Consider the following 20516-nt stretch of genomic DNA (forward strand, 5'->3'; position numbering starts at 1 on the left):
AATAAATCAAATAAATTATTCAGATTGCACTACACTACTCATTAAAGTGGAACTAGCTTTTTGAAGCTACTTTAAAGCCAGTTTTGAAATCATTGCAAAAAAGTGTATTTGGGCAAGTTGTCAAAACCAATCGATTTCTTCCGCCCACTTAAAAAAATAACGGAAATTCAAACATTGGTCAAATGAATTTTTATTTGGAACATTAATTTGGTAAATATATCTGCAACTACACATATTAAAATCCATAGTATATTGATATTTTAAATATTCTTATACATTTTCGGTAATTATTGTAAATACTTATCGGTTTCATCTGGAAATAAATGCATTTCTTGAGCATTAAAAGTTCGCCGCGAAGCTTAGATTGCTCGTATAACATCTTGTTTCTTCTCATTGCTTATTTCTTATCGCTAAGTGGTCAAATGGATATATGTATGTATGTGCTGGGAGTGTTTAAAGGCGTTCTGTGAGATTAATATGGCTCAGAGTTAGAAAGAGATATGCGGCTGAAGCGCCTTAGGGACCGATCGAAGAAATGGACAGAGATATAGGTATATGGGTTATGCCCTACGGAATATCCACTAAATAAAGCTCTAAGCACTTTCACGTTCCAGAGATCGCTGCGTGCATAAATGGTCTAGTAAGTGTAATTGGATGGAGGGTACATGTATGTATATGGTCTATTTAAGCTTGAGTTCCGAGAGCTACGCTCCCAATGCATTGCAGTTTCTGCGCTGTGCTTGCTGTTCCACTTGGTTAGGAAATCACAATGTTGATCAGATCATCCAGAGGCTGGTCCGCCGAGAGCGGCTGAGAGGCGTGTGTCTTTTGCATGTGAGCTGGAAGCGATGTTCATCTATATGGAAGTGCATCATTGAGTGATTTCGCATACATACTCTTGAGCTTAATGTGCGTGACAAATCTTTCCTGACAGAGATCGCATTTGTAGTAGGTTTTGCCCGTGTGAGTTCGCTGATGCAGCCGCAATGACTTCTCGAACAGATAGGCTCGACCGCAAACGTTGCACTTGAAGTTCTTCTCCAAGACTGCAAAAGATTGATTTATTAGATGTTTCAAAAGATACATATGTACATGTGACATCCTTACCCTCGTGACTCAAGCGATGCTGGGTGAGCACATACTTGAGGGCGAATGCCTTGCCGCAAACATCACACACATTGGGCTTCTCCTTCTCGTGGGTCTTAATGTGCCACTTCATGTCCTGGGCGCGCTTAAACCGCTTGGAGCAGTGCGGACAGGCGTGCGGTCGATCCTTCTCGGAATGCACGGCGGCGTGCCGCTCCAGAGCGGACTTCATGTTGAACCTCTGGCTGCAGCTGCCGCACTGAAAGAGTCCGGAGTACTGGCGTTCCCGCTTCTGTTGCAGCACCCGCTTGTTGTTAGCGATAATGGGAGCGCCAGGACGCTGCAAGTGCTCCGCGGACATGTGGTGGATCAAATCCGGTTCGCTGGAGAAGGGCTGGCGGCACAGCATGCACTCGCTGCGCTCGATGGCAGTCAGGTTCTCCCTGTGCCGCTCCAGCATGTGAATCCTTTTCTCCGCATAGGATGCAAAGACTGTGGAAATGGACAGAAATGGGTTTAGCATCCATTGGCACATAGTTAACGGATGGCTAGTCGTAGAGGGTGTCATGAAGTAGAAAACTCGTAAAAATGTATCGTCCTGAAGGTAGGAAGTAAAGTTTGTGAAGAAAAATAAAACTATGGTAAAGTAATGGATGAAATTCCTTAGATTCAGGACGATTAGCTAGGTGATTGCTGGCATGCTGCTCTCCAGGGATTCGTACGGTGGATGGAGTTGGTTATGCATTTGGTTGATTGGGTTCGATTGGTTTAATTGGTTAAAACGCTAGCTAGGTGGCTATGTGGAAATATAAGTACAAAACGTTTGCCGTTCGTTAATCGCATGCGATGGCTAAAAAGGTGTACAAAATAGAGCTGGGTTAGCCATTATCTTTACCGTTGCTTTTGGCTTGACTAACACACTATATAGGGCGGCAGAAGCAGCCGGTCTTGGCCCAGTTTCTATGTTCTTAAAGCGCTCGTTGGATGTGAGAATGTTGATATATGATGCGACAGATTGATATATGGTGGTTAATGCTCATGTTTGTGAGTTGTTCAAATCGATGGGTCTTCCAGTACCAAGTACCGAAGATCCTGGTGTAGGTGTCCCCGGATTAGAGGAACCAACTTGACTTACCCTCCGTGCAATTGGCACACTTGTAGGGCTTCTCCCCGCCATGCTGCCGGTAAATGTGCCAGCGCAGGGTCTTCAGATGGATGAATGCTGTGTGAATAAAAGGGTATCTAAAGTTAATAAAGTTTACTAATAGATTGTAAAGAGGAGATAGTATAATCAACAGGAACACTGATCAACATGGCGTATGCGCAATATTCAGCTCATTGGTGATTGGTGATTGGTGATTCTTACTCTTCCCGCAGAAGCCGCAGTGCTCGCTCTTCCTGGAACTGGTGCCCGAGTGGGTGGCCTCGTGGCACATGAGATGCCGCTGGCTGATAAAGAGTCGCTCGCATCCGCTGTGGCGACACTTGAACTGGCGATCCGGATTGTGCCACTTCATGTGGTAGTTGAGGCTCTTGCGGGTGTAGAAGCGCTTCTCGCACAGCGCGCACTCAAAGTCCGTCTCCGAATGGTACTTCTCCACGTGGTGGCGCAGATTGTGCCGGTCGCCGTACTTCTTGCCGCACACGCCGCAGGCATGTTGCTTCTCCACGTGGCTGCTTTTCAGGTGCACTGTGCGCGAGGCGGCGTCCTGGAAGCGGGCCTCGCACTCCGGACAATTGTACGGTTGCTCCGGATCGTGGCTAGCATTGATGTGCTCCAGCAAGAGTTGCTGCAGCTGGTAGCTCTCCTGCGGGCGCAGACAGAACTTGCAGGCATAGCTAATGGTCAGTTGCGGGGGAGCAGACTCCTCCGTGATTGGTTCATCCACCTCCTCATCATACTGCTGCTGCTGCTCCTCCTCCTCCGCCTCGTCGATGACTACGGCCTCCACAAAAATCTCAATGGGATCACTGGCAGTGTTGTTTGGTTGTGTTTCGGCTGAAACCGTCGTTGTTGGCTTGGTTGTTTCCGTTTCCTGATGCTCTTCCGCTGGCTCCAAGTCCTCCTGTCCAATCTCCTCATCTTCCAGGCTGCTGGCATCGATCTTGTCGTAGATGTGGGACAGCTTCAGCTGTGCCTCCTGGCAGGCCACTCGGAATGCGTTGATCGAGCAGAACTTGGTGAAGCAGTCGCTGCAGATCTTCTGGGGCAGTCCATCGTTGGGAGATATCTGAAACGAATTCACTGGATTTAGTCGGCTGGATATTAAGTCATGGAACAAATTGACAGCCATATTATAGAAACCAACCAATTAATCGAATCGCTATGCGTTGCTAAATTACCTTGAATAATTGGAGTTCGTGCTTTATTATTATGAAACGCAATTTGATTTCCTTATTGGGAATACTTATTTTTCAATATATTTTTTTAAACGAATTCAGTTTAGTTTATGCTGTGACATTTATTGCACGATGCTGAAGAATCCACGCTGCCACATAATAGTGATTTTAGTAATTCTTCTCATGGCTAAATGGGTTGCTACTTCAAATTTGCATAAACTGCATTAAACTAATCGATTTTTTCGTACAGGCCTCCTCGAAATTTGAGTTCACCAACGTCCAGTGCACATCGTTCGACAAAAGTTTCGACGATTTTGAATATTGCTACATAAGGTCTGCAAATCGGAGCTATAAGTACTTAACCCTAAAGGTGAACCTATTCAAAACGCCAGTTACAAAGGCCAAGGTATGTGAATATTAAACAAATTAGTAACATTTACCATTATTTGTCAATATATTCAGATCACTTTCATGCTATATAAGCGATTTAACGGCTACAGACCCTTCATGTTCAACATAACATTGGATGCGTGTAGATTTTTAAGAAACACTGATTCGAACCCAATAGGAAAATACTTTTACGAATTCTTTAATTCCTACTCGAATATTAATCACTGCCCCTTCAATGTGAGTATATGTATTGTGTATTATTATTATCAATTTTCTACTATTTTATACTATAGAACGATCTGATTGTCGATAAGATTCCCATAGACTTTGTTAACCACAGAGTTACGAAGGTTCTACCCTTTCCTGAAGGTGATTATCTACTGGAAACTCATTGGATTGCCTATGACATCGATCGGGCGATGGTCAAGATATATTGTACTATATCCTAGCCATGTGGGTTTGAATGTCAATATGGAAAATAAATAATGATAAATAATTATTCGCGTAATAGGAACGGTGTTTTAAAAAATTAATGATTCCGGAAAACCTTAGATTGACAATTTCCCCAAAGCTTTGGGGTTGGCAGGAAAATAACCATGCTATGCATAATTAAGCCCCAAGTGGCTCGATTGTGAAAACATGGCTAACACACAACTTTCACTTGCGAAAAGTTGCAATTGTTACAGTGAGAGAAATACAAAGCAACTAGCTAGGCGCAGAGTAAGAAATTGGGTAAGTTACATTAATTTAGAGATTGGGAATCTTTTGAGACAATGAATACCAAGGACATGTAGTTTTTCCTATCTTAAATCCCATTTAGACCGGATCACGCACTCACCTTTAGATTCCAGTTGGCGAACTGGAGGCGAATCTGGGCCATTTCGCTGGGCCAGCAGTTGGGATGATGGAGGTCCAGGAAGTGGCTGTTGTTGCTGCCATTTTCGAAATCGCACACGAACATGGAAATCGCACAGGTGCGGCACGTTTCCATGGCGTTGGCCGCAAACAAAGTGGCCAGCGAAAATGCGGCAGTGCATCAACGGCGATGACAACGTTGGCGATATGCGGCCAATGCAACTGCAACTGCAACGCCCAAATTCGACGCGCCAGCCATTCATGTGCGGTAATTATGCAACTTTACGAGCTACGCGGGCTGTGATTGCGTGCGTCGATACGAAAACCACATCCAAATCCGCAGCCACATCCACCGAATGCCAAGACGCAGTGGCTCAAAAGCATTTGCACGCTGGCATTGGATATTTTCACAACAAATATTATTGTGCACGTTTTTGAGGCATTTTTGGATGCTGAGTGATGATGATGCTGCTGCTGCTGCTGCTGTTGGGGAATTGGGCGACGAGGACTGGGGCACTCGGAAAAGTTTTGTCTGTATCCGGGTGACGACCTCTGCTCCGCTCGCTGTGGCCCCTTCTGCTGCGCCTGCTAGCCAATCCAATGGTCCGTGCTCGCCATCCGACGAAGTTCGAGCTTCCGCGTGAACTGACCTTCGTCGAGGAGCAATCTTTTGGAACTTGCAGCGCCGATGCTCCCACTCCCACTACCACATCCACTGCCAGTCTCTGTCCACACGGCCCACTCTTGTTTAACCCACTCGGATGGAACAGCTGGCTTTGTTTGTGTACTTGCGCAAAAGCCCCGTTAGGCGGGCGAGTAAGCAAAGCTCGCGCGTTAAAGCTCCTCTCCCAAATAACGGGCATTACACTTGGAAAAATTAGAGTGTCAAAAATCAATGAATTAATTAAATTAAAATATTCAATTTAATGAAGAAAAAACAGATCATTAAGACTAATTCAAATACGAAAATTTGATTTCTAAAAGGAACTAGAAGTAAATAGGTAATTTATAACTGATATGAAAGACAGCATCAAAGTAAGTAGTTTATAAATGATAGAAATGATAAAGTTAGGAGTACATCAAATATCAGTAATTTTAGTCAAACTTACATCATTTTTGATGTTAGAACTATATTTGACATCGCTCCAAAGGAGACGAACAAGACTTTACAACTTAAACATAGGGCTACTTTTATGTACAGTGTGGGGATTCACTTATATTCACTATCTAGAAATTAGCCTATTCAACTGTCGATCACTAGCTGGGCGGAAGGATGCCTAAAGCTCGCAGACATAAGGCGGCCGCATTGAGTTTCGCCTCCTTCTTGTTGTTACATCCTCTATCCGGCGTAAAGGTCTGTCCGTTAACCTCGACCGAAAAGAGAAAGGAGCGGTTGTAAGCGGGCCCGATATCCTCACGCAGCTTATACTGCGGCGGCATCCACTTGTTCTTCGAGGTCAGTTCGTTGAGCACACACACGGGATGCTTATCCTGGGTGACCAGCGGCGTGGGCGTCACCGGTCCAGGTCCCGCACCCTGAACTGCTGGACAGGGGCCAGCTCCAATTGGTCCCGCCATGTTTTTATTTCTTCGCTGGGCAGCCGGTGCACGCGTTTGCGGCGGTCTTAAGTCATCGCGCGACACCAGGCCACGCTTGTCCAATTTGACGTCCAGCAAAAGTGGTTGCAATGATCCAGTTTTACATCTGCCCAGTCCCTCGCCCGGTTTCCAGCCCATCTTCTGCAGGAGCGCCATGCCCATGCCCCCTGTCACCGGCTTGGTGGAAGTCATTTGGTCCTTGCGCACCCACAGCTGCGGACCGCTGTTCAGCTCATGGGCCTTCATCACTTGGGCACCCGTGCTTCCCGTGAACTGACCGGGCAGATGCTTTGAGTTGGCCCACGACGACATGTTGCGATGCGCAGTGTACATCATTTTTAAGGCCTCAGAGTCGGCCGGATTTTCCTAAGATAAACAAAATTATGAAGCTAACCGTTGAAATGACAAATGGTTCTAGAGCTCACCTGCAGGCGTCGTATGGCACTAAGACGCTGGGTGATTATGCTGGATACGTCCATGGAAGGCGGCATAACATCGGGAAAAATGGAAGGACTTTGCGTCGGTGCTACGGGTGACGTTGACGGGATGGGCACCTCCGGAACGAAGGGAACAGCCGGAGGGACAAGCTCTTTGGGAACGGTCAACGGGACGGGTTGAGGAACAGTGGATAACTGAGTGGCGGCTAAGGGTGGGACTACGACTGCTCCTCCCAGTGGCTTAAAGGCGGGTTCCTGCTGCTCCTGCAATGGTATCGACTTCGCAAATACGTTCTTCGGCGTTTCCTTAAACATATTGGTGGCCTGTTTTGCTGGCGGTAGGGAGGGCAACGGCACTAGCGAGTCCTTAGGATCCACCGGCACCCACACCTCATTGTTGCGATGGGTCTGACCCGATGACACCGGGAACTGCATGGTTATGGCCTTTGTTTGCTCGTCTAGTCGAGGTGGTGCTGGAACCAGCGCGGTTGAGTTTCGTATATGCATCACAATTGGCTCGCGCTCCTTCAGCTGAAAGGGATGATGAAAGGCCTTCGCATTACCATTCTTGTCCACATCGGACTCCTCTTCAGAACTCAGATCTGACAGTCCGTCGCCGTTGGAGATTTTTTTGCAGAAGTCGGTAAGATCTTGAATAGTGCGTCCTCCGTAGCGCATCTTGACGAGCACCTTGTCCTTGACCTCTGCCGTCATGTTAGCCACACCGGGCATGGTTCCCCGTTTGAACATGTTAATGGCATTTCGGCGCGCAATCTCGAGCAAGCGCTTTTTGTCGATGCCGAGGTCACGCGAGCGAGATCTTGACTTTCGGTTCCTCCTGGTGTTGGATTCGCGCACGTTCCGTCTGGGTGAAACCGAGGGTTCCTCCTTTCCATCATAAAAGCTGTTGTGCGCCCGTCTGCGTCCGTTGGAAGCCTTTTCCCGGAGGTACGACTCCTCATCGGAGAGCGAGATATCGGAGAGATCGTGTTCCTGCCGTGACTTTGTGCTCGCTGATTCAGATCCTTTCGAGCGATCCGCTTCACGATGTCCGTTGTAAAAGCTATTGTGGGAGCGGACGCTTTCCCTTTCACGCTCGTTTTCCCGTTCCCTTTCTCGTTCCCAGTCGCGATGCTTCTCCCTTTCATGTCGTTCCCGCTTTTCGGAATGACTGGAAGGCTCCACCGCGCTGCGCTTCCTGCTCCCAGACTTTTCTTTCTCCTTCTCGGAGGGAGCTTGTGCTGCCGTAAGCTTATCTTTGGATTTGTCCCTATCCTTGTCCCTGTCTCGATCCTTCTCCTTTGATTTGTCCGCAACGCGGTCCCGATCCTTCTCCTTAGATTTGTCGCGGTCCCGATCCTTCTCCTTAGATTTTTCCCGGTCCCGATCTTTCTCCTTGGATTTGTCCCTATCGCGGTCCCGTTCCTTCTCCTTGTCTTTGACTCTGCCGTCTTTATGTTTGTGCTTCTTACGTTTATGCTTGTGCTTGCCTTCCGCCTCCGAGTCGCTGCATTCGCCATCTGACTTGGTCGTCTTCTTTTTCTTGGCCTTCTTATCCTTCTTATCTTTCTTCTCCTTTTTCACCTTTTTCTTTTTCTTGAATAGATTGTTGTCTAGAAGTTCCTCCGGTGGAGCGGCATTGAATACGCCGAATAGCTCGGCAAGGATCTCGTTCGAGGACTTTACAGGCTTAATGTCCTTCTTGTCGTCCACCGATGCGGAGCTCTCGCTGTCCCCCGACTCGTCCCTGTTGACCAGTTCATTGCTGTTGCTCCTCCGCATCAAAGTCACCATCTCCGCCTTGATCTTGGCATTCATGGCCCGGAGTTTGGCCTCCACCTCTGCGTCCGGTCGTTCGCTCTTTACCTTAATTGGCGGAATCTCGGTTAGTGGAAGTGGCTCCTGATCCGGAGGATTTGGCTGAGACCCCGCCAGTTGAGGCGTTTCTACGCTCGCTCCTTTCTCTGTGTTCTCCGTCATTACTCTTTCGCTGGGCCCGGATCGTCCTATCGTCTATGCATGCTAATGGATTATCGCCACAGATCAGCGAATTAGTCGCTGTTCGCGAATAAGCGTTTTTCTGCACGTCTTCCTTGGACAGAAGTTTCAATAATAGTGATGACACACATGATGGTATCTACAGTTCGCAGAGCTCAAAGATATCGATACTTTGCTAGGGATGTGTAATAGTACCGCCATGACGAGCGCCAGCTTGAAAAACCTAAATAATATGAATTTCTATAACTCAAATTATAGAAACAATGTTCAACTGGATCATAAGCTTAAAACTTCAACGGAGCAAACTAGTAAAATTTCACACCACGAGCTTATGTCTAAAATTCAGCGACTAAACAATAAGCCGACATAAGTTCAGATCTAACGATTGGCGCTTCAATCGACTCTGTCTATAAGTTGGCAGTCCCGAATTGCCAACCGCAGCCAACTTCACTCACGTCGTTGTCACTGATTGCAATTTTAATAAAAAGGAAAGAATTTGATCGCTTTTAAAAGACGTAGAAAGTGTGTGTATCGTGGGAGAAACCCAATTTACGAGCTAAAAACGTAAGTATCCGCTACCGAGGACCAAGAGAAACACTTTTTTCGCCCGTTGCATTGCTAATTTTCATGTATTTTTTCGCCATTTCTTTTTTTCAATGCCTGCGCCATCGTGTTGTGCTGCAACTGTGTTGGTCGATTCTACGTTATTTTTTCTTGGATGTGCGCTGGTGTGGGTGCGAATAATTTTTCCCATTGGCTGGTGTGCAATTGGAACAAATTATTAATTGTTCATCGAATACGCCAGGAGGCGTACGTCGCCATCATCGCATTCAATTGTTTTTAAAAACTAACTTTTTAACAGTCAATCGAGAAAGCGACACCTTATAGAAAAAAATCGGACAAAATGACGTCGATGGAACAAAATCGTTTACAAAACTTCAAAAACAAAGGGAAAGACCAGGATGTGAGTAATTGCAAGTTACCGCTAAAATGGGAAACATTAATTATTATTAATTTGCAGGAAATGCGACGTCGCAGAAACGAAGTTACCGTTGAGCTGAGGAAGAACAAGCGCGATGAGACCATTCTCAAGCGCCGCAATGTTCCCAATCTGGACTCGAACACAGATGAGGAGGAGCAGTTGTCCTCGTCCATTGACCTGAAGAAGCTGGCAAAGGCAGCCGCAGACGCCACCAAGCCGGAGCAGCAACTTGCCGCCGTTCAGGCTGCACGCAAGCTGCTATCGTCGGACAAGAATCCACCCATCAACGATCTGATCCAAAGCGACATTTTGCCCATCTTGGTGGAGTGCCTCAAACAACACAATCACACAATGCTCCAATTCGAGGCCGCCTGGGCCCTGACCAACATTGCCTCTGGCACATCGGCCCAGACCAATGAGGTAAGTTCAGCTCTCCCACTCAGCACTTTCTTTGTTTTAATGCAATATAATCCTGTATAGGTTGTTGCCGCCGGTGCCGTGCCGCTCTTCCTTCAACTTCTCAACTCGCCCGCTCCCAATGTTTGCGAACAAGCCGTGTGGGCCCTGGGCAACATCATAGGCGATGGTCCTTTGCTCCGCGATTTTGTCATTAAGCACGGAGTCGTGCAGCCACTTTTGTCGTTCATCAAGCCAGACATCCCCATCACATTCTTGCGCAATGTAACATGGGTGATTGTGAATTTGTGCCGCAACAAGGAACCGGCTCCCCCGGCAGCCACCATTCATGAGATCCTGCCCGCACTCAATGTGCTAATCCATCACACCGACACGAACATCCTGGTGGACACGGTCTGGGCCATCAGCTATTTGACTGACGGCGGCAACGAGCAGATCCAGATGGTCATTGAAAGTGGAGTTGTACCCAAGCTGATACCACTGCTGGGCAACAGCGATGTCAAGGTTCAGACAGCCGCACTGCGGGCTGTTGGCAATATTGTGACTGGATCGGATGAGCAGACACAGGTTGTGCTCAACTACGACGCGCTCTCCTACTTCCCGGGCCTGCTCTCGCATCCCAAGGAGAAGATCCGAAAGGAGGCGGTTTGGTTCCTTTCGAATATAACCGCTGGAAATCAGTCGCAAGTCCAGGCTGTTATTAACGTGGGTCTCCTACCCAAAATTATCGAGAACCTAAGCAAGGGCGAGTTCCAGACACAGAAGGAGGCTGCCTGGGCCATCAGCAATCTGACCATTAGCGGCAACCGCGAACAGGTTTTCACCTTAATCAAGGAGGGCGTTATCCCGCCATTCTGTGACCTCCTTTCGTGCCAGGATACGCAAGTTATAAATGTAAGTTTAATTGCGTCTCTTCACATATTGGTTTGGAGTAACACATTTCCTTTTTTTTTACAGGTGGTTTTGGATGGTCTGAACAATATGTTAAAAGTGGCCGATTCTCATGTTGAGGCGGTGGCCAACTGCATTGAGGAATGCGAGGGCCTGGCCAAGATCGAGCGGCTGCAGAGCCACGAAAACGTTGAAATCTACAAACTAGCTTATGAGATAATCGATCAATACTTCACTGATGAGGTGAGCTAACAGTTTAACTCAGCCCTTTGTTATTATTCTAAATCGTTTTTTGATTAATCCTTTACAGGGCGAACAGACTAACATGGCACCGAGCTCCGACGGCGCACAATACAATTTCGATCCGCACGCCGATAGGCTAACGATGAACTCATTCAACTTTTAACGATTTAATCAGAAAGCAGCCGCGCAGTAGCAGTAAAAAGAAAACCAAACACGTGCAACACACATAATTTGGCGTTTATCCGTACACAATTCCTTGTGTATGAACAAGCCCGACGAGCCGTCAACCAATTCACATAATAATAGCATTATATTTTGTCCACCACACAGCAGCAATTAGACAGCCGGGTTCGTTTTAGGGACGAGAATAGGAACTCTGGAGGATACACAACGGATAATCCGCTGCAGCCGTTTTAGCTTCTCTCAATTCTGTGTTATCAAAATTACAAAATTCAAACATACACACACTCCTGGGTGTGTGAATGTGCAATGCAAGGACTTCTCCGATTGGAGCGACTCTGCTATAGATCATCCAAAATATAAACACACAGGAATGAGAAACAGATTTCAAAAAGAATGTAGACCTATTTGATTTATATGAAATTATTTAAATATTTACGCTTCTGATTTGTAATTGAAATTACATATGTATACATTTCTAACATGAAAACGATAAAAGCAAAAGGCCACTCATCATTTTGTTTCCAGGCAGATAAGTTAAGCGGAATTTTATAGGCACAAGTGTGTCGCGTTTCAAACCAGGCATTCGAGTTGTCCGTCGGCCGAGCTGCTAATAATTAGCGTTTATTTAAGCTAGTGCGTCACTTGAGCACGTTTCCCATTAATGCGCAATTGCCCGTCTACCTGGCAGGGCAGCTGAAAAATCGGCTTTCACATGGCAACAGATCGAGTAAATATTTGTAAACAATCAGACCGAACATCCAATCCGGATTGCAACAGAAGGGACTGGGCGTTTCCCTCAATTGAGGGATCAAATTATGTTAATTACTCATTTGCAAGGCATCAGTTTCGCTAGTGTTCTGTATACAGTATAGGATACTTTAAATCATTAGGATTTAGTTGGGTGATATGGTGTATGTTTTACTTGATAACCTTGAGGAGTGTGGGAATAAATAGCTCTTCATTTTATTTTTACGTATTTGTACTATCATTTAAAGAGAGGTTCCCCTGGCGGTTGTTTTTGGAACTACTCAAAATATTTACGTGTAACTTACCCATCATCTACATGGGCTTCTATAATTATTTATAAGACATTTCGAATTCTGTTAACTTTATAAAAGTGGCTCGTACTAGCTCGTACAGCACAAATCTTTAATCTAATTTATGTTAACATAATCTTTTTTAAACTATATGTAGGCGGAAGAACATTTACCAACACTGGAATTGGAGATGGCAGATTGTCTAGCTGTAGTACGCCAGCTGTTGGGGTGCTAAAATTATTTGTATAATTGTGTAATTGTATGTGTTTTAATAAGCCATTTCCTGTGAAATTTAATAAATTTAAGATTTTGAAATTCATTATTTGTATTAGTGAAAAATTACTCATCACTATTGTCGCGTGACTCCTAAAAAACTTGCATTGGCGTGCTATTTATAGAGATGCTGCTCTGGTATTGGTAGCGCTGCATTCAATTGAGACACTTTTGCTTCCGTCAACATTTAGCTGCGGAAATTGCGGAAATTGGCACACTCTCCTCAAGGTCAAGGATGTTGTGCGGCAGCTAATGAACCTGTGATCGGGCAAAAACCTGTTCCTAAAGAGATTAAATAAATGAATTCATGATTTTTGCAGTTTTTAGAAAGTCAAGTACGGGTTTTAGGTACAATTGTATAGGTATTTCCTTAACGTGTCAAATTAAACACGTTAGTAAATAGCGCGCTCAGCTGTTCGAGCATGCGGTTGTGTGGGTGCTAGCTCTCTCTTTTTCTCTCTTTGCCTTTTTCGCTCTCTCACGAAGCTTTTTGGCTTTTGTTGTTTAGCGTTTCATAGTAGATTTTATTTTGTGATTGCCAGCCAACGAGTTTGGACGCATAAATTATCATCACTGCGCCCCGTGGAATTTTTTCGCACAAATAGCAACAACAACAAAATGTCGTCCACAGCCGTTCAGCCACCCCCGCCCGTTCCCCCGCCGCCACCATCGGCCGCCCCTTCCGCCGGAAAGGGCATCCACTCCAAGCTGTACAACGGGATGATTGGCGCCGCCGACAAATTTGTGCCCGCCAAGCTGCGGCCACTGTGGATGCATCCAGCTGGTAGGTCCCACACTATGCTACATATAGAGCACATCTTAAGGTTTGATTTGATTCCAGGTCCCAAGACGATATTCTTCTGGGCACCCGTCTTCAAATGGGTAAGTAGACAGAAACCCAGACGGATGGGATTACATAACTCGGACGACGCACGACCTTCGCTGATTTTTATTATCGCACACATACTATAGTTCACCATAAATCCGAAACGACGGTAGCAAAATCTGAGCGCAGGTGCCATTAAATGAAATTATTTGATTATTTCGAGCAACCTGCGCTTGATAACCGCATGCGGTTGTGTTCGTGAGCGGATTGCCTTCTGTTGTGGAACCCTATTAAAAAAGGGTCCCCAAAATCGCGATAATTATCAAAAACTTTTCATATATATGCCAAGACTTATGCATATGTTTATGTTTGTTTCAATAGTGGCTATACATATCGTAAATATAGAAGCCTCATACATATATCAAAGAACAAATGAATTGTTTTAAAAACAAAGAACAGCCAGTGGGGATCTCCCAAAGCGACACTAACACATAGTATAATGAAGCACATCGTGGCATCTAGTCATAAGAAAATGAAATAAGCAATCTAATCCTATATCTTCTTTGCCAGGGTCTCGTCGCCGCCGGCCTGAGTGACTTGGCCCGACCGGCCGACACCATCTCCGTGTCTGGATGCGCCGCCCTGGCTGCCACGGGCATCATCTGGTCGCGTTACTCGCTGGTGATCATACCCAAGAACTACAGCCTGTTCGCCGTGAATCTCTTCGTGGGCATCACGCAGGTGGTGCAGCTGGCACGGGCCTACCACTACCACCAGAGTCAGGAGAAGCTGAAGCAGGAGCAGCAGCAGCCGGCGGTGCAAAATTAGATACATATCGAATCGAATACCGGTGCTGTACCCTTTATATAGACTTTAATCGAACTGTTATGTACATACAAATCCCACAACGCACAACGTAAACGAAAGGATTAAGAGAAAGCTGTGCTCGCAGATCGCGCCAACCTGGTTATACAACCTGTTAACCATTATTATTTATGGTACACCGCCTTATCGACGTGATTCGTATTACTTAAGTTGTAACTGTGGAGGCTTTGCGTATAGTTAAATCGAAACAAGAATGATAAATCAATACATTTTAAGACTTTAGTCACTAGATAAACGTAGTTGTTCGTTTTATTGGGTTAAAGTCAGTAACATAATGAACCAAGTTGGCTAAAAGGTCTTTCCTTAACGGTATTATTATAAGTACGCCAAATCGTATAGAAAATGAAAATTTAAATATAAAAAGCTGTTATTAATTATCGAGAATATAACTCATACGCCATGTGTGATGAATCTATTTGCACGATAACAGTGTTGAGTTTTACACAATTAGTCAACACAAATTAATTAAAACCCAATAAAAGGAGAATATAACTAACAGCTTTTATTAGCATTGCGGCAAAAGCAAAGTGCGAAAAGAGGGGCTGGCGTCGTCGTATTCTAGTGGCTCTGATAGTGCTGGTGATAACAGGAGCGTTAAGCTAATAATACTAGAGAAACATAAACATATGTGCATGTACCCCGGACTTTTCGGAAAGCTCAGTTGTAGATGGACGCCTGGTTGGAGCTGTTGTGCCTCAGATTGTTCCGGAGCACTACTTCCCAACTGGTTTATCACAATCCCAACCGATTGTTATTCCAGCGCTTCCAATCAATCAGCCCATACTCAACAAATACTTGACTACAGGTAGGCCATATAGAATTCCTCTCGATTCGCAAACCTGACAAGCAGTTACTCTGTGCAACTGCTATTGTTTGGACGTTGGAAATATAGGAAAAACAGCTGCGGTCCGGAATGTCTGCCACTCCTCCAACTCCACCTGCACCCACGGCTGCAGCTTCCGCCGGAAAGGGTCTTCACTCCAGGGCGTATAATGGACTTATCAAGGCCTGCGACAAGTATGTGCCCCCCAAGATGCGACCCTTGTGGATGCACCCAGCAGGTGATCATAAATAGAGGTATTTCAAAGACAGAGATGATACTAACATATCTTTCCTTCAGGCCCCAAGACGATATTCTTCTGGGCTCCAATCGTTAAGTGGGTAAGTTTTGGAACCAATTGCATAACCATGAACCCTGCGTCCTTAGCCAATTCCCATTATCATCGAGCTGATAGACAAATCTGTGGGCGAATATTGTGTTTTATTATTATTTGTTTAGCTCTCGGCAAACCTGTTCAAGCCCGCGATAAATTAGTACGTATGTATATACAATTTTCCTCTCCACGCGCGAGATTCTGATAACTGAATGATTGTGCGGTTTGTGGGCTAGTGGAATATTTCATAATACTTTTTTTTGTTTTGACTGGGGGGAGCTTTGCCAACATGCCATTCGGATTTGCAGTCAATGGGGGGACTTACCCTGCACTATCGGCCAGATCTCCCTAATCTCCGCAACCATTCCATGTATATTCCACCACAGAGCCTCGTTATCGCGGGTCTCAGTGACTTGACGCGTCCTGCGGACAAGATTTCGCCCAACGGATGTCTGGCTCTTGGGGCAACGAACCTCATCTGGACGCGCTACTCCCTGGTGATCATTCCCAAGAACTACAGCTTGTTCGCGGTTAATCTCTTCGTGAGTCTGACGCAGCTCTTCCAACTGGGCAGGTACTACAACTACCAGTGGGAACAGTCGAAGCTGGAGAAGAATGGCGAGCAATGCCCGGCTATTGAAGCTAATTTGTAGTAGACCAATTTGTGCATTTCCATCGATTTAGTCCAAATAAAAACAAATTTTTTAAATTTTAAGGCATTTAACGGTCAATACATTTAACGGGAGATTTCCCAGTAAAAAAAAAAAACCGAAAAAATAAGCACTAAATAAATGATAAAAAGTGAAATTCAAAACTTTGTCTTACTTTTTGTTGAGAGACCATTTAGTTGCTTAAAATAAATTTGTTTATCAAAATAAATTTAAAAAAAAGCTAAACACCCATCACTTTGTATTTAATCGATAAATGTAAATAAAAACCGCCGAATACTGGGCTGTTGGTCATTTCTTGTTGTCTAAAATCAAAGAAAAATACATAAATAAATAATAATATGGCCCTGGTGGACTATGGTGGCAGCAGCTCCTCCGCATCCGAGGATGAGGACTGCACCGAAAACATTCAAACTCCCGCGTTGATCAGCTTGAAAAGGTAAAGTGCTTTACTGGAATACCCGTAGATTTCTACATTTTAACCGCCGAAGACCTGCCCTGCCCACAGCAGCCGCCCTGCTGGGCCCCAAGAAGCCCAAGCCTGAGGAGTTCGTCGACGATTTGTTGGATGATCCCGCGGAACATGGCGGTCGCATCCGCAGTTTCAAGCACGAGCGGGGAAACTGGGCCACTTACGTCTATGTGCCGGCAACTGCATGTGTTGACCAGCTGGAGGAGTTCCAATCGGAGGCCATTGCCCGTCTGGAGCCACACTTGGAACTGCAGCCGAACGAGTCGCTCCATCTGAGCCTGAGTCGAACAGTGGTGCTGCAGTACCATCAGATCGATGAATTCTCCCGATCCTTGCAAAGCGCGCTCAACAGCTCCGCGGGGTGAGATGTTTAACCCATTAACATCTAGTATTCCCCATGCTGATGACCAATCCTCTTTTAGATTCGCCGCCACTTTGCAGGGACTGCGGATCTACACGAATGAGGAGCGAACCAGGACCTTCATTGCAGCACCCCTGGATGCTGCATTTGTGGAGAAGATGACTGCCATTCTGCAGCCCATCGACAAGGTGATGCTCGACTACCGACTGCAGCAGTTCTATGATCCGGCCTCGTTCCATGTCAGCCTTCTTTGGTGCGTTGGCGACCAGGAGACACTGCTCAAAGAGAAGCTAACGGAGCTACAAGAGCTCCTTGAGGATCAGGACACACTCTGCCTGGCGGTCAACGAGGTGCACCTAAAGTGCGGCAACAAGGACTTTACCTACACGTTAAAATAGGATATTGCCAGTCTTTAATTGAATCATAAATTATTATGCATGCTGCTCTTTTAATTGAAATGTAGTGAAAAAGATATATTGACTTTATTAAGTATCAAAGTTTATGAAAAATGTAATGCCATATTAGTTCATAGACATGAACATTTAAATTGTAGTTTGCTAATAAAAGCAAGATTTTAAAGCAAGCCATAGCGTTGAATGAATGGTTACCATTAGCAATCCAATGATGTTTCCTTACAAATTAGGCTTAAATATAAGAAGTGCAGTGATTACCTTTTAATTAAGACCCTTTTTCTTGTTACCATTTCCCTGCTTGGCCGCCTGCGCCTGCTCCTCCAGCAATCGCTCCTCCTCCAGCTCCAAAAACCGCTGTCGACGGCGGCCGAGGGGGGTCTTCGACCACCAGGACTCGAAAGCTTCCTCCTCCTCGCGATAGACAGGATCTCGTGAGCTGAAAGGCATGGAATCTAACATATATCTGACTTCATAGCCAAATCTAGTTACCACAGAACATTGATCAGTTCGGCATTGGTCAACGGTTGGGTGCGCAGCTGGAGTTTCCGCTTGCAGGTCATCACCTCCTTGAGGCATGCATCTATGGATCCAATGGTATAGCCATCTGATATCTTGGCCATGGCGCTGGTGTCCAGGTTGGAAATGCCACCAGAGTAATCGCTGTCGGGGTATAAACCAAATCAATAGATTATTTTGCAAATGAATCCCCCCACATTTACGCACTGCAACAATGTTTTCCAGGCATGCGACATGGCGCCGTAATCCGGTCGTGGAATATAGATGAACCGATTATAGACGGATTGCAGTAGCTTTTGATCCGCCTCCCAGGGCAGATTGGAGGTGCCAATGAAAACAACGCGATCCTCGGGAGCAATGTTCTTTATCAACTTGGGCAGATCCTTCTTCAGCCGCTTGGGATCTGTGCGATCCGTTTTCGGAATTTTCTTCATGAAAGGCCGCTCCGCATCGCCCATGAATATCACCGCAGGTTGGAGCAGTCGCGACACCTTCAGTACCAGATGGATCAGCATTATCAGTCCCGATTTGCCAGGATACTTCCCCACAATATTGGCAGGAGTCAGATCGAAAAGCACGGCACCCACCTCCGTGCAAATGGCGTGGAGCAGTGCCTTCTTCCCGGATCCTTTGGGTCCAGCCAACAGGATGGAACGTATCAGTGGAGTACAGTTGTGAATAGCATCAGATCCCAGTGGAAGGATGCAGTACTCCGTGAGAATCTGACGAATGTCGCCCGGAGAGGGATTCGTGCCATTCCTGGCAGTCAACGCCTTGTCGCCCAAGAATTGCTTTAGCCTTAGCTCCGGGTATTTCCGGATTATGCCATTCGTGACCAGCTCCTCGTACAGCGACTCCGTAGTGCGATCCGGCGTTAGATCCTTCTCCTTCTTCTTTTTGCTCTTCTTGCCGGATCGCCGAGTCTTTTTGCTGCTCTTCTTCACCTTCTTGCCGACCGCCGTTTGGAGCAGCTCGATCTCCTGGCGCATCACATCGTCGACGGCGCGCCGAAACTCTAGCTCCACCTCCTGGTACTTGTCGCTGTAGATCATGTCCTCATAGGCCGCTTGGCTCAGCACACCGGTTTCATCCTTATCACGCCAGGTATCGTTAAACCTTAAGTTGTAAAAAGATTAAATTTAGATTAATTTATTACAAATCTTTACTCACAGATCGATCTCCGCACGGATGTCTGGTAGGCAGACGGACGGTGCCGGCTGGAAGCTAACTTCCTCGTCTTGGTTTTCGTTGACATTGAGGTCACCACTGCGAGCGGGTGACTTGGACTTATCCTTGGTCTTTCGCGACTCCTTGGAGGAGCGGGCCGACGAACGGCTGTGTTCACTCTCAGTTCCAGGTCTGCTGAAAATATGCAATGAGCCGCCCTGATCCTCGGAGGGAAAGTCCGGCAGCTTGCCAGTCTTGTCGTAGCAGTCCTTTACCCAAGCCCGAATCTCATCGGCGATGTCCTCCTTCATGCTGGCTCCGTGCTTGGCCCGAATCTCCTCCTTCAGTGCGCTCTGTCGCTCCTCAAACTCTTTGCCGTATAACGCCTGCGCCTGGTAGCGCTTCTCGTTGTGCTGCAGCTTCTCCAACTTCTCGGCTCGTTCCTTGACCACAGCCGGCGGTGGTGGCAGCATTCCGATCAGGATCATCTCCTCCATCTTGCGGCGCCGCGTTATCCGTCGAGCTGTGTGGCCACGCCACATCTTCTGAATCTTCATGGCAGCCAACAGACCGGAGTCACTGCGCTCCTTTTCGGTGCGCTCCTCCGACTTGCCCTTCTCCTTAAGGATGCGAATCTCCTTCATGAAGTGGGCACGCAAGCGTCCTTGTCGCGCTCGCTCATGCATCTGAAGCATCCTAATGGCTTCGATCTCGGTGGTAACCGTCTCCTCCAGCTCGTGCTCCTCAAGCCAACCCAGCTTCGTTAGGATTTCATGCATGGTCTTCTTTCGAAACTCTAGCTCCTGCTGACGCTCACGCAGAAAGTAGCGTGGTATCCTCAGCTCCGTTTCCATGGGCGTCAGGCGCAGGCGTTCCACCACCTCGTCGTTGTAGCTGAACTCCATCAAGTCGATATTCACGAGATCGTGCTTCAGCTCCACCACTCGACCCAGACAGGCGTCCAGTAACTTACGCACCAACTGGCGCTTCTGAGGCTGAATCATCTACGGAAAGTTGAGGATAAAGAATCTCCTCATATATACCACTTTTATTTATCATTCACCCACATTATCGTAGACATCCTCCAGCCGATTGCTCAGACATATGTAGCGCAGATAGAACTCGTACAGACTGGACTGCAGCAAGGCCTTGGCATCCGCATCGGCTGCTACGGATCCGACCGCTGCATTCATGGTGGCCACCGTCGTCTCCACATCCTGGTGCTGCCTCTCATAGTCAATCGTGGAGAGCAGCTCGCATTCATGCTGGGATTGGTGCCAGATATCGTTGAAATATGTGCTGGACATGATGGTCAATTGAACT

The 20516-nt window shown here is 46.5% G+C and overlaps 8 protein-coding genes across 11 annotated transcripts; 5 read left to right on the top strand and 3 right to left on the bottom strand.

Moving 5' to 3' along the window:
* Window positions 1–183: 183 nt before the first annotated feature.
* Window positions 184–5425, bottom strand: LOC117144785 (zinc finger protein 883). The gene is made up of 6 exons (XM_033310153.1): window positions 4655–5425; window positions 2453–3317; window positions 2222–2308; window positions 1108–1578; window positions 897–1046; window positions 184–839 (listed from the first exon to the last, which is right to left on the bottom strand). The coding sequence occupies exons 1-6, from the start codon at window positions 4805–4807 to the stop codon at window positions 757–759; spliced, it is 1809 nt and encodes a 602-aa protein (XP_033166044.1). The 5' UTR covers window positions 4808–5425; the 3' UTR covers window positions 184–756.
* Window positions 3559–4265, top strand: LOC117144786. The gene is made up of 4 exons (XM_033310154.1): window positions 3559–3621; window positions 3677–3817; window positions 3910–4053; window positions 4110–4265. Exons 1-4 carry the CDS (start codon window positions 3559–3561, stop codon window positions 4263–4265), a joined length of 504 nt encoding a protein of 167 aa, XP_033166045.1.
* Window positions 5426–5784: 359 nt separating the features above from the next.
* On the bottom strand, window positions 5785–8830 carry LOC117144312 (protein SON). Its single transcript, XM_033309424.1, has 2 exons — window positions 6696–8830; window positions 5785–6636 (listed from the first exon to the last, which is right to left on the bottom strand). Exons 1-2 carry the CDS (start codon window positions 8685–8687, stop codon window positions 5929–5931), a joined length of 2700 nt encoding a protein of 899 aa, XP_033165315.1. The 5' UTR covers window positions 8688–8830; the 3' UTR covers window positions 5785–5928.
* Window positions 8831–9137: 307 nt separating this feature from the next.
* LOC117144437 (importin subunit alpha-4) lies at window positions 9138–11922 on the top strand. Of its 2 annotated transcripts, none has more exons than XM_033309584.1 (6): window positions 9138–9269; window positions 9511–9669; window positions 9727–10107; window positions 10168–10998; window positions 11062–11238; window positions 11306–11922. In XM_033309584.1, exons 2-6 carry the CDS (start codon window positions 9610–9612, stop codon window positions 11399–11401), a joined length of 1545 nt encoding a protein of 514 aa, XP_033165475.1. In that variant the 5' UTR covers window positions 9138–9269; window positions 9511–9609; the 3' UTR covers window positions 11402–11922. The 2 variants fall into 2 exon arrangements, with proteins under 2 accessions (XP_033165475.1, XP_033165477.1); XM_033309586.1 differs by having other exon boundaries at window positions 9568–9669.
* Window positions 11923–13146: 1224 nt separating this feature from the next.
* On the top strand, window positions 13147–14681 carry LOC117144443 (mitochondrial pyruvate carrier 2). The gene is made up of 3 exons (XM_033309597.1): window positions 13147–13515; window positions 13573–13613; window positions 14128–14681. Exons 1-3 carry the CDS (start codon window positions 13350–13352, stop codon window positions 14383–14385), a joined length of 465 nt encoding a protein of 154 aa, XP_033165488.1. The 5' UTR covers window positions 13147–13349; the 3' UTR covers window positions 14386–14681.
* Window positions 14682–15088: 407 nt separating this feature from the next.
* On the top strand, window positions 15089–16350 carry LOC117144444 (mitochondrial pyruvate carrier 2). The gene is made up of 4 exons (XM_033309598.1): window positions 15089–15247; window positions 15335–15503; window positions 15563–15603; window positions 15983–16350. Exons 2-4 carry the CDS (start codon window positions 15356–15358, stop codon window positions 16247–16249), a joined length of 456 nt encoding a protein of 151 aa, XP_033165489.1. The 5' UTR covers window positions 15089–15247; window positions 15335–15355; the 3' UTR covers window positions 16250–16350.
* A 165-nt stretch (window positions 16351–16515) lies between these two features.
* LOC117144442 (U6 snRNA phosphodiesterase) lies at window positions 16516–17637 on the top strand. 2 transcript variants are annotated; one of them, XM_033309595.1, is made up of 3 exons: window positions 16532–16703; window positions 16756–17097; window positions 17159–17637. In XM_033309595.1, exons 1-3 carry the CDS (start codon window positions 16606–16608, stop codon window positions 17493–17495), a joined length of 777 nt encoding a protein of 258 aa, XP_033165486.1. In that variant the 5' UTR covers window positions 16532–16605; the 3' UTR covers window positions 17496–17637. The 2 variants fall into 2 exon arrangements, with proteins under 2 accessions (XP_033165487.1, XP_033165486.1); XM_033309596.1 differs by lacking the exon at window positions 17159–17637 and having other exon boundaries at window positions 16516–16703; window positions 16776–16900.
* Window positions 17638–17686: 49 nt separating this feature from the next.
* On the bottom strand, window positions 17687–20500 carry LOC117144435 (dynein regulatory complex protein 11). Of its 2 annotated transcripts, XM_033309582.1 has the most exons (6): window positions 20261–20500; window positions 19197–20197; window positions 18234–19142; window positions 18000–18170; window positions 17798–17946; window positions 17687–17741 (listed from the first exon to the last, which is right to left on the bottom strand). In XM_033309582.1, exons 1-6 carry the CDS (start codon window positions 20498–20500, stop codon window positions 17737–17739), a joined length of 2475 nt encoding a protein of 824 aa, XP_033165473.1. In that variant the 3' UTR covers window positions 17687–17736. The 2 variants fall into 2 exon arrangements, with proteins under 2 accessions (XP_033165473.1, XP_033165472.1); XM_033309581.1 differs by having other exon boundaries at window positions 17687–17946.
* Window positions 20501–20516: the final 16 nt, after the last annotated feature.

This window comes from Drosophila mauritiana, chromosome 3R (assembly GCF_004382145.1).
Source record: "Drosophila mauritiana strain mau12 chromosome 3R, ASM438214v1, whole genome shotgun sequence".
NCBI lineage: Eukaryota > Metazoa > Arthropoda > Insecta > Diptera > Drosophilidae > Drosophila > Drosophila mauritiana.

Bases quoted from the DNA above. Each gene is read 5' to 3' on its own strand.
- LOC117144786 (XM_033310154.1), top strand. From the start codon at position 3,559: ATGCTGAAGAATCCACGCTGCCACATAATAGTGATTTTAGTAATTCTT. The intron at 3,818-3,909 runs GTTACAAAGGCC...ATGCTATATAAG, and splicing joins TGAACCTATTCAAAACGCCA to CGATTTAACGGCTACAGACC. The intron at 4,054-4,109 runs GTGAGTATATGT...TTTATACTATAG, and splicing joins TTAATCACTGCCCCTTCAAT to AACGATCTGATTGTCGATAA.
- LOC117144785 (XM_033310153.1), bottom strand. From the start codon at position 4,807: ATGGAAACGTGCCGCACCTGTGCGATTTCCATGTTCGTGTGCGATTTC. The intron at 2,309-2,452 runs GTAAGAATCACC...TTATTCACACAG, and splicing joins CTGCGGCTTCTGCGGGAAGA to CATTCATCCATCTGAAGACC. The intron at 840-896 runs GTATGTATGCGA...CATCGCTTCCAG, and splicing joins CACGCACATTAAGCTCAAGA to CTCACATGCAAAAGACACAC.
- LOC117144312 (XM_033309424.1), bottom strand. From the start codon at position 8,687: ATGACGGAGAACACAGAGAAAGGAGCGAGCGTAGAAACGCCTCAACTG. The intron at 6,637-6,695 runs GTGAGCTCTAGA...TGTTTATCTTAG, and splicing joins GTGCCATACGACGCCTGCAG to GAAAATCCGGCCGACTCTGA.
- LOC117144437 (XM_033309584.1), top strand. From the start codon at position 9,610: ATGACGTCGATGGAACAAAATCGTTTACAAAACTTCAAAAACAAAGGG. The intron at 9,670-9,726 runs GTGAGTAATTGC...ATTAATTTGCAG, and splicing joins ACAAAGGGAAAGACCAGGAT to GAAATGCGACGTCGCAGAAA. The intron at 11,239-11,305 runs GTGAGCTAACAG...AATCCTTTACAG, and splicing joins ATCAATACTTCACTGATGAG to GGCGAACAGACTAACATGGC.
- LOC117144443 (XM_033309597.1), top strand. From the start codon at position 13,350: ATGTCGTCCACAGCCGTTCAGCCACCCCCGCCCGTTCCCCCGCCGCCA. The intron at 13,516-13,572 runs GTAGGTCCCACA...ATTTGATTCCAG, and splicing joins ACTGTGGATGCATCCAGCTG to GTCCCAAGACGATATTCTTC. The intron at 13,614-14,127 runs GTAAGTAGACAG...CTTCTTTGCCAG, and splicing joins GGGCACCCGTCTTCAAATGG to GGTCTCGTCGCCGCCGGCCT.
- LOC117144444 (XM_033309598.1), top strand. From the start codon at position 15,356: ATGTCTGCCACTCCTCCAACTCCACCTGCACCCACGGCTGCAGCTTCC. The intron at 15,504-15,562 runs GTGATCATAAAT...TCTTTCCTTCAG, and splicing joins CTTGTGGATGCACCCAGCAG to GCCCCAAGACGATATTCTTC. The intron at 15,604-15,982 runs GTAAGTTTTGGA...ATTCCACCACAG, and splicing joins GGGCTCCAATCGTTAAGTGG to AGCCTCGTTATCGCGGGTCT.
- LOC117144442 (XM_033309595.1), top strand. From the start codon at position 16,606: ATGGCCCTGGTGGACTATGGTGGCAGCAGCTCCTCCGCATCCGAGGAT. The intron at 16,704-16,755 runs GTAAAGTGCTTT...TAACCGCCGAAG, and splicing joins GCGTTGATCAGCTTGAAAAG to ACCTGCCCTGCCCACAGCAG. The intron at 17,098-17,158 runs GTGAGATGTTTA...ATCCTCTTTTAG, and splicing joins GCGCTCAACAGCTCCGCGGG to ATTCGCCGCCACTTTGCAGG.
- LOC117144435 (XM_033309581.1), bottom strand. From the start codon at position 20,500: ATGTCCAGCACATATTTCAACGATATCTGGCACCAATCCCAGCATGAA. The intron at 20,198-20,260 runs GTGGGTGAATGA...AACTTTCCGTAG, and splicing joins TGGAGGATGTCTACGATAAT to ATGATTCAGCCTCAGAAGCG. The intron at 18,171-18,233 runs GTGCGTAAATGT...ATACCCCGACAG, and splicing joins GCCTGGAAAACATTGTTGCA to CGATTACTCTGGTGGCATTT.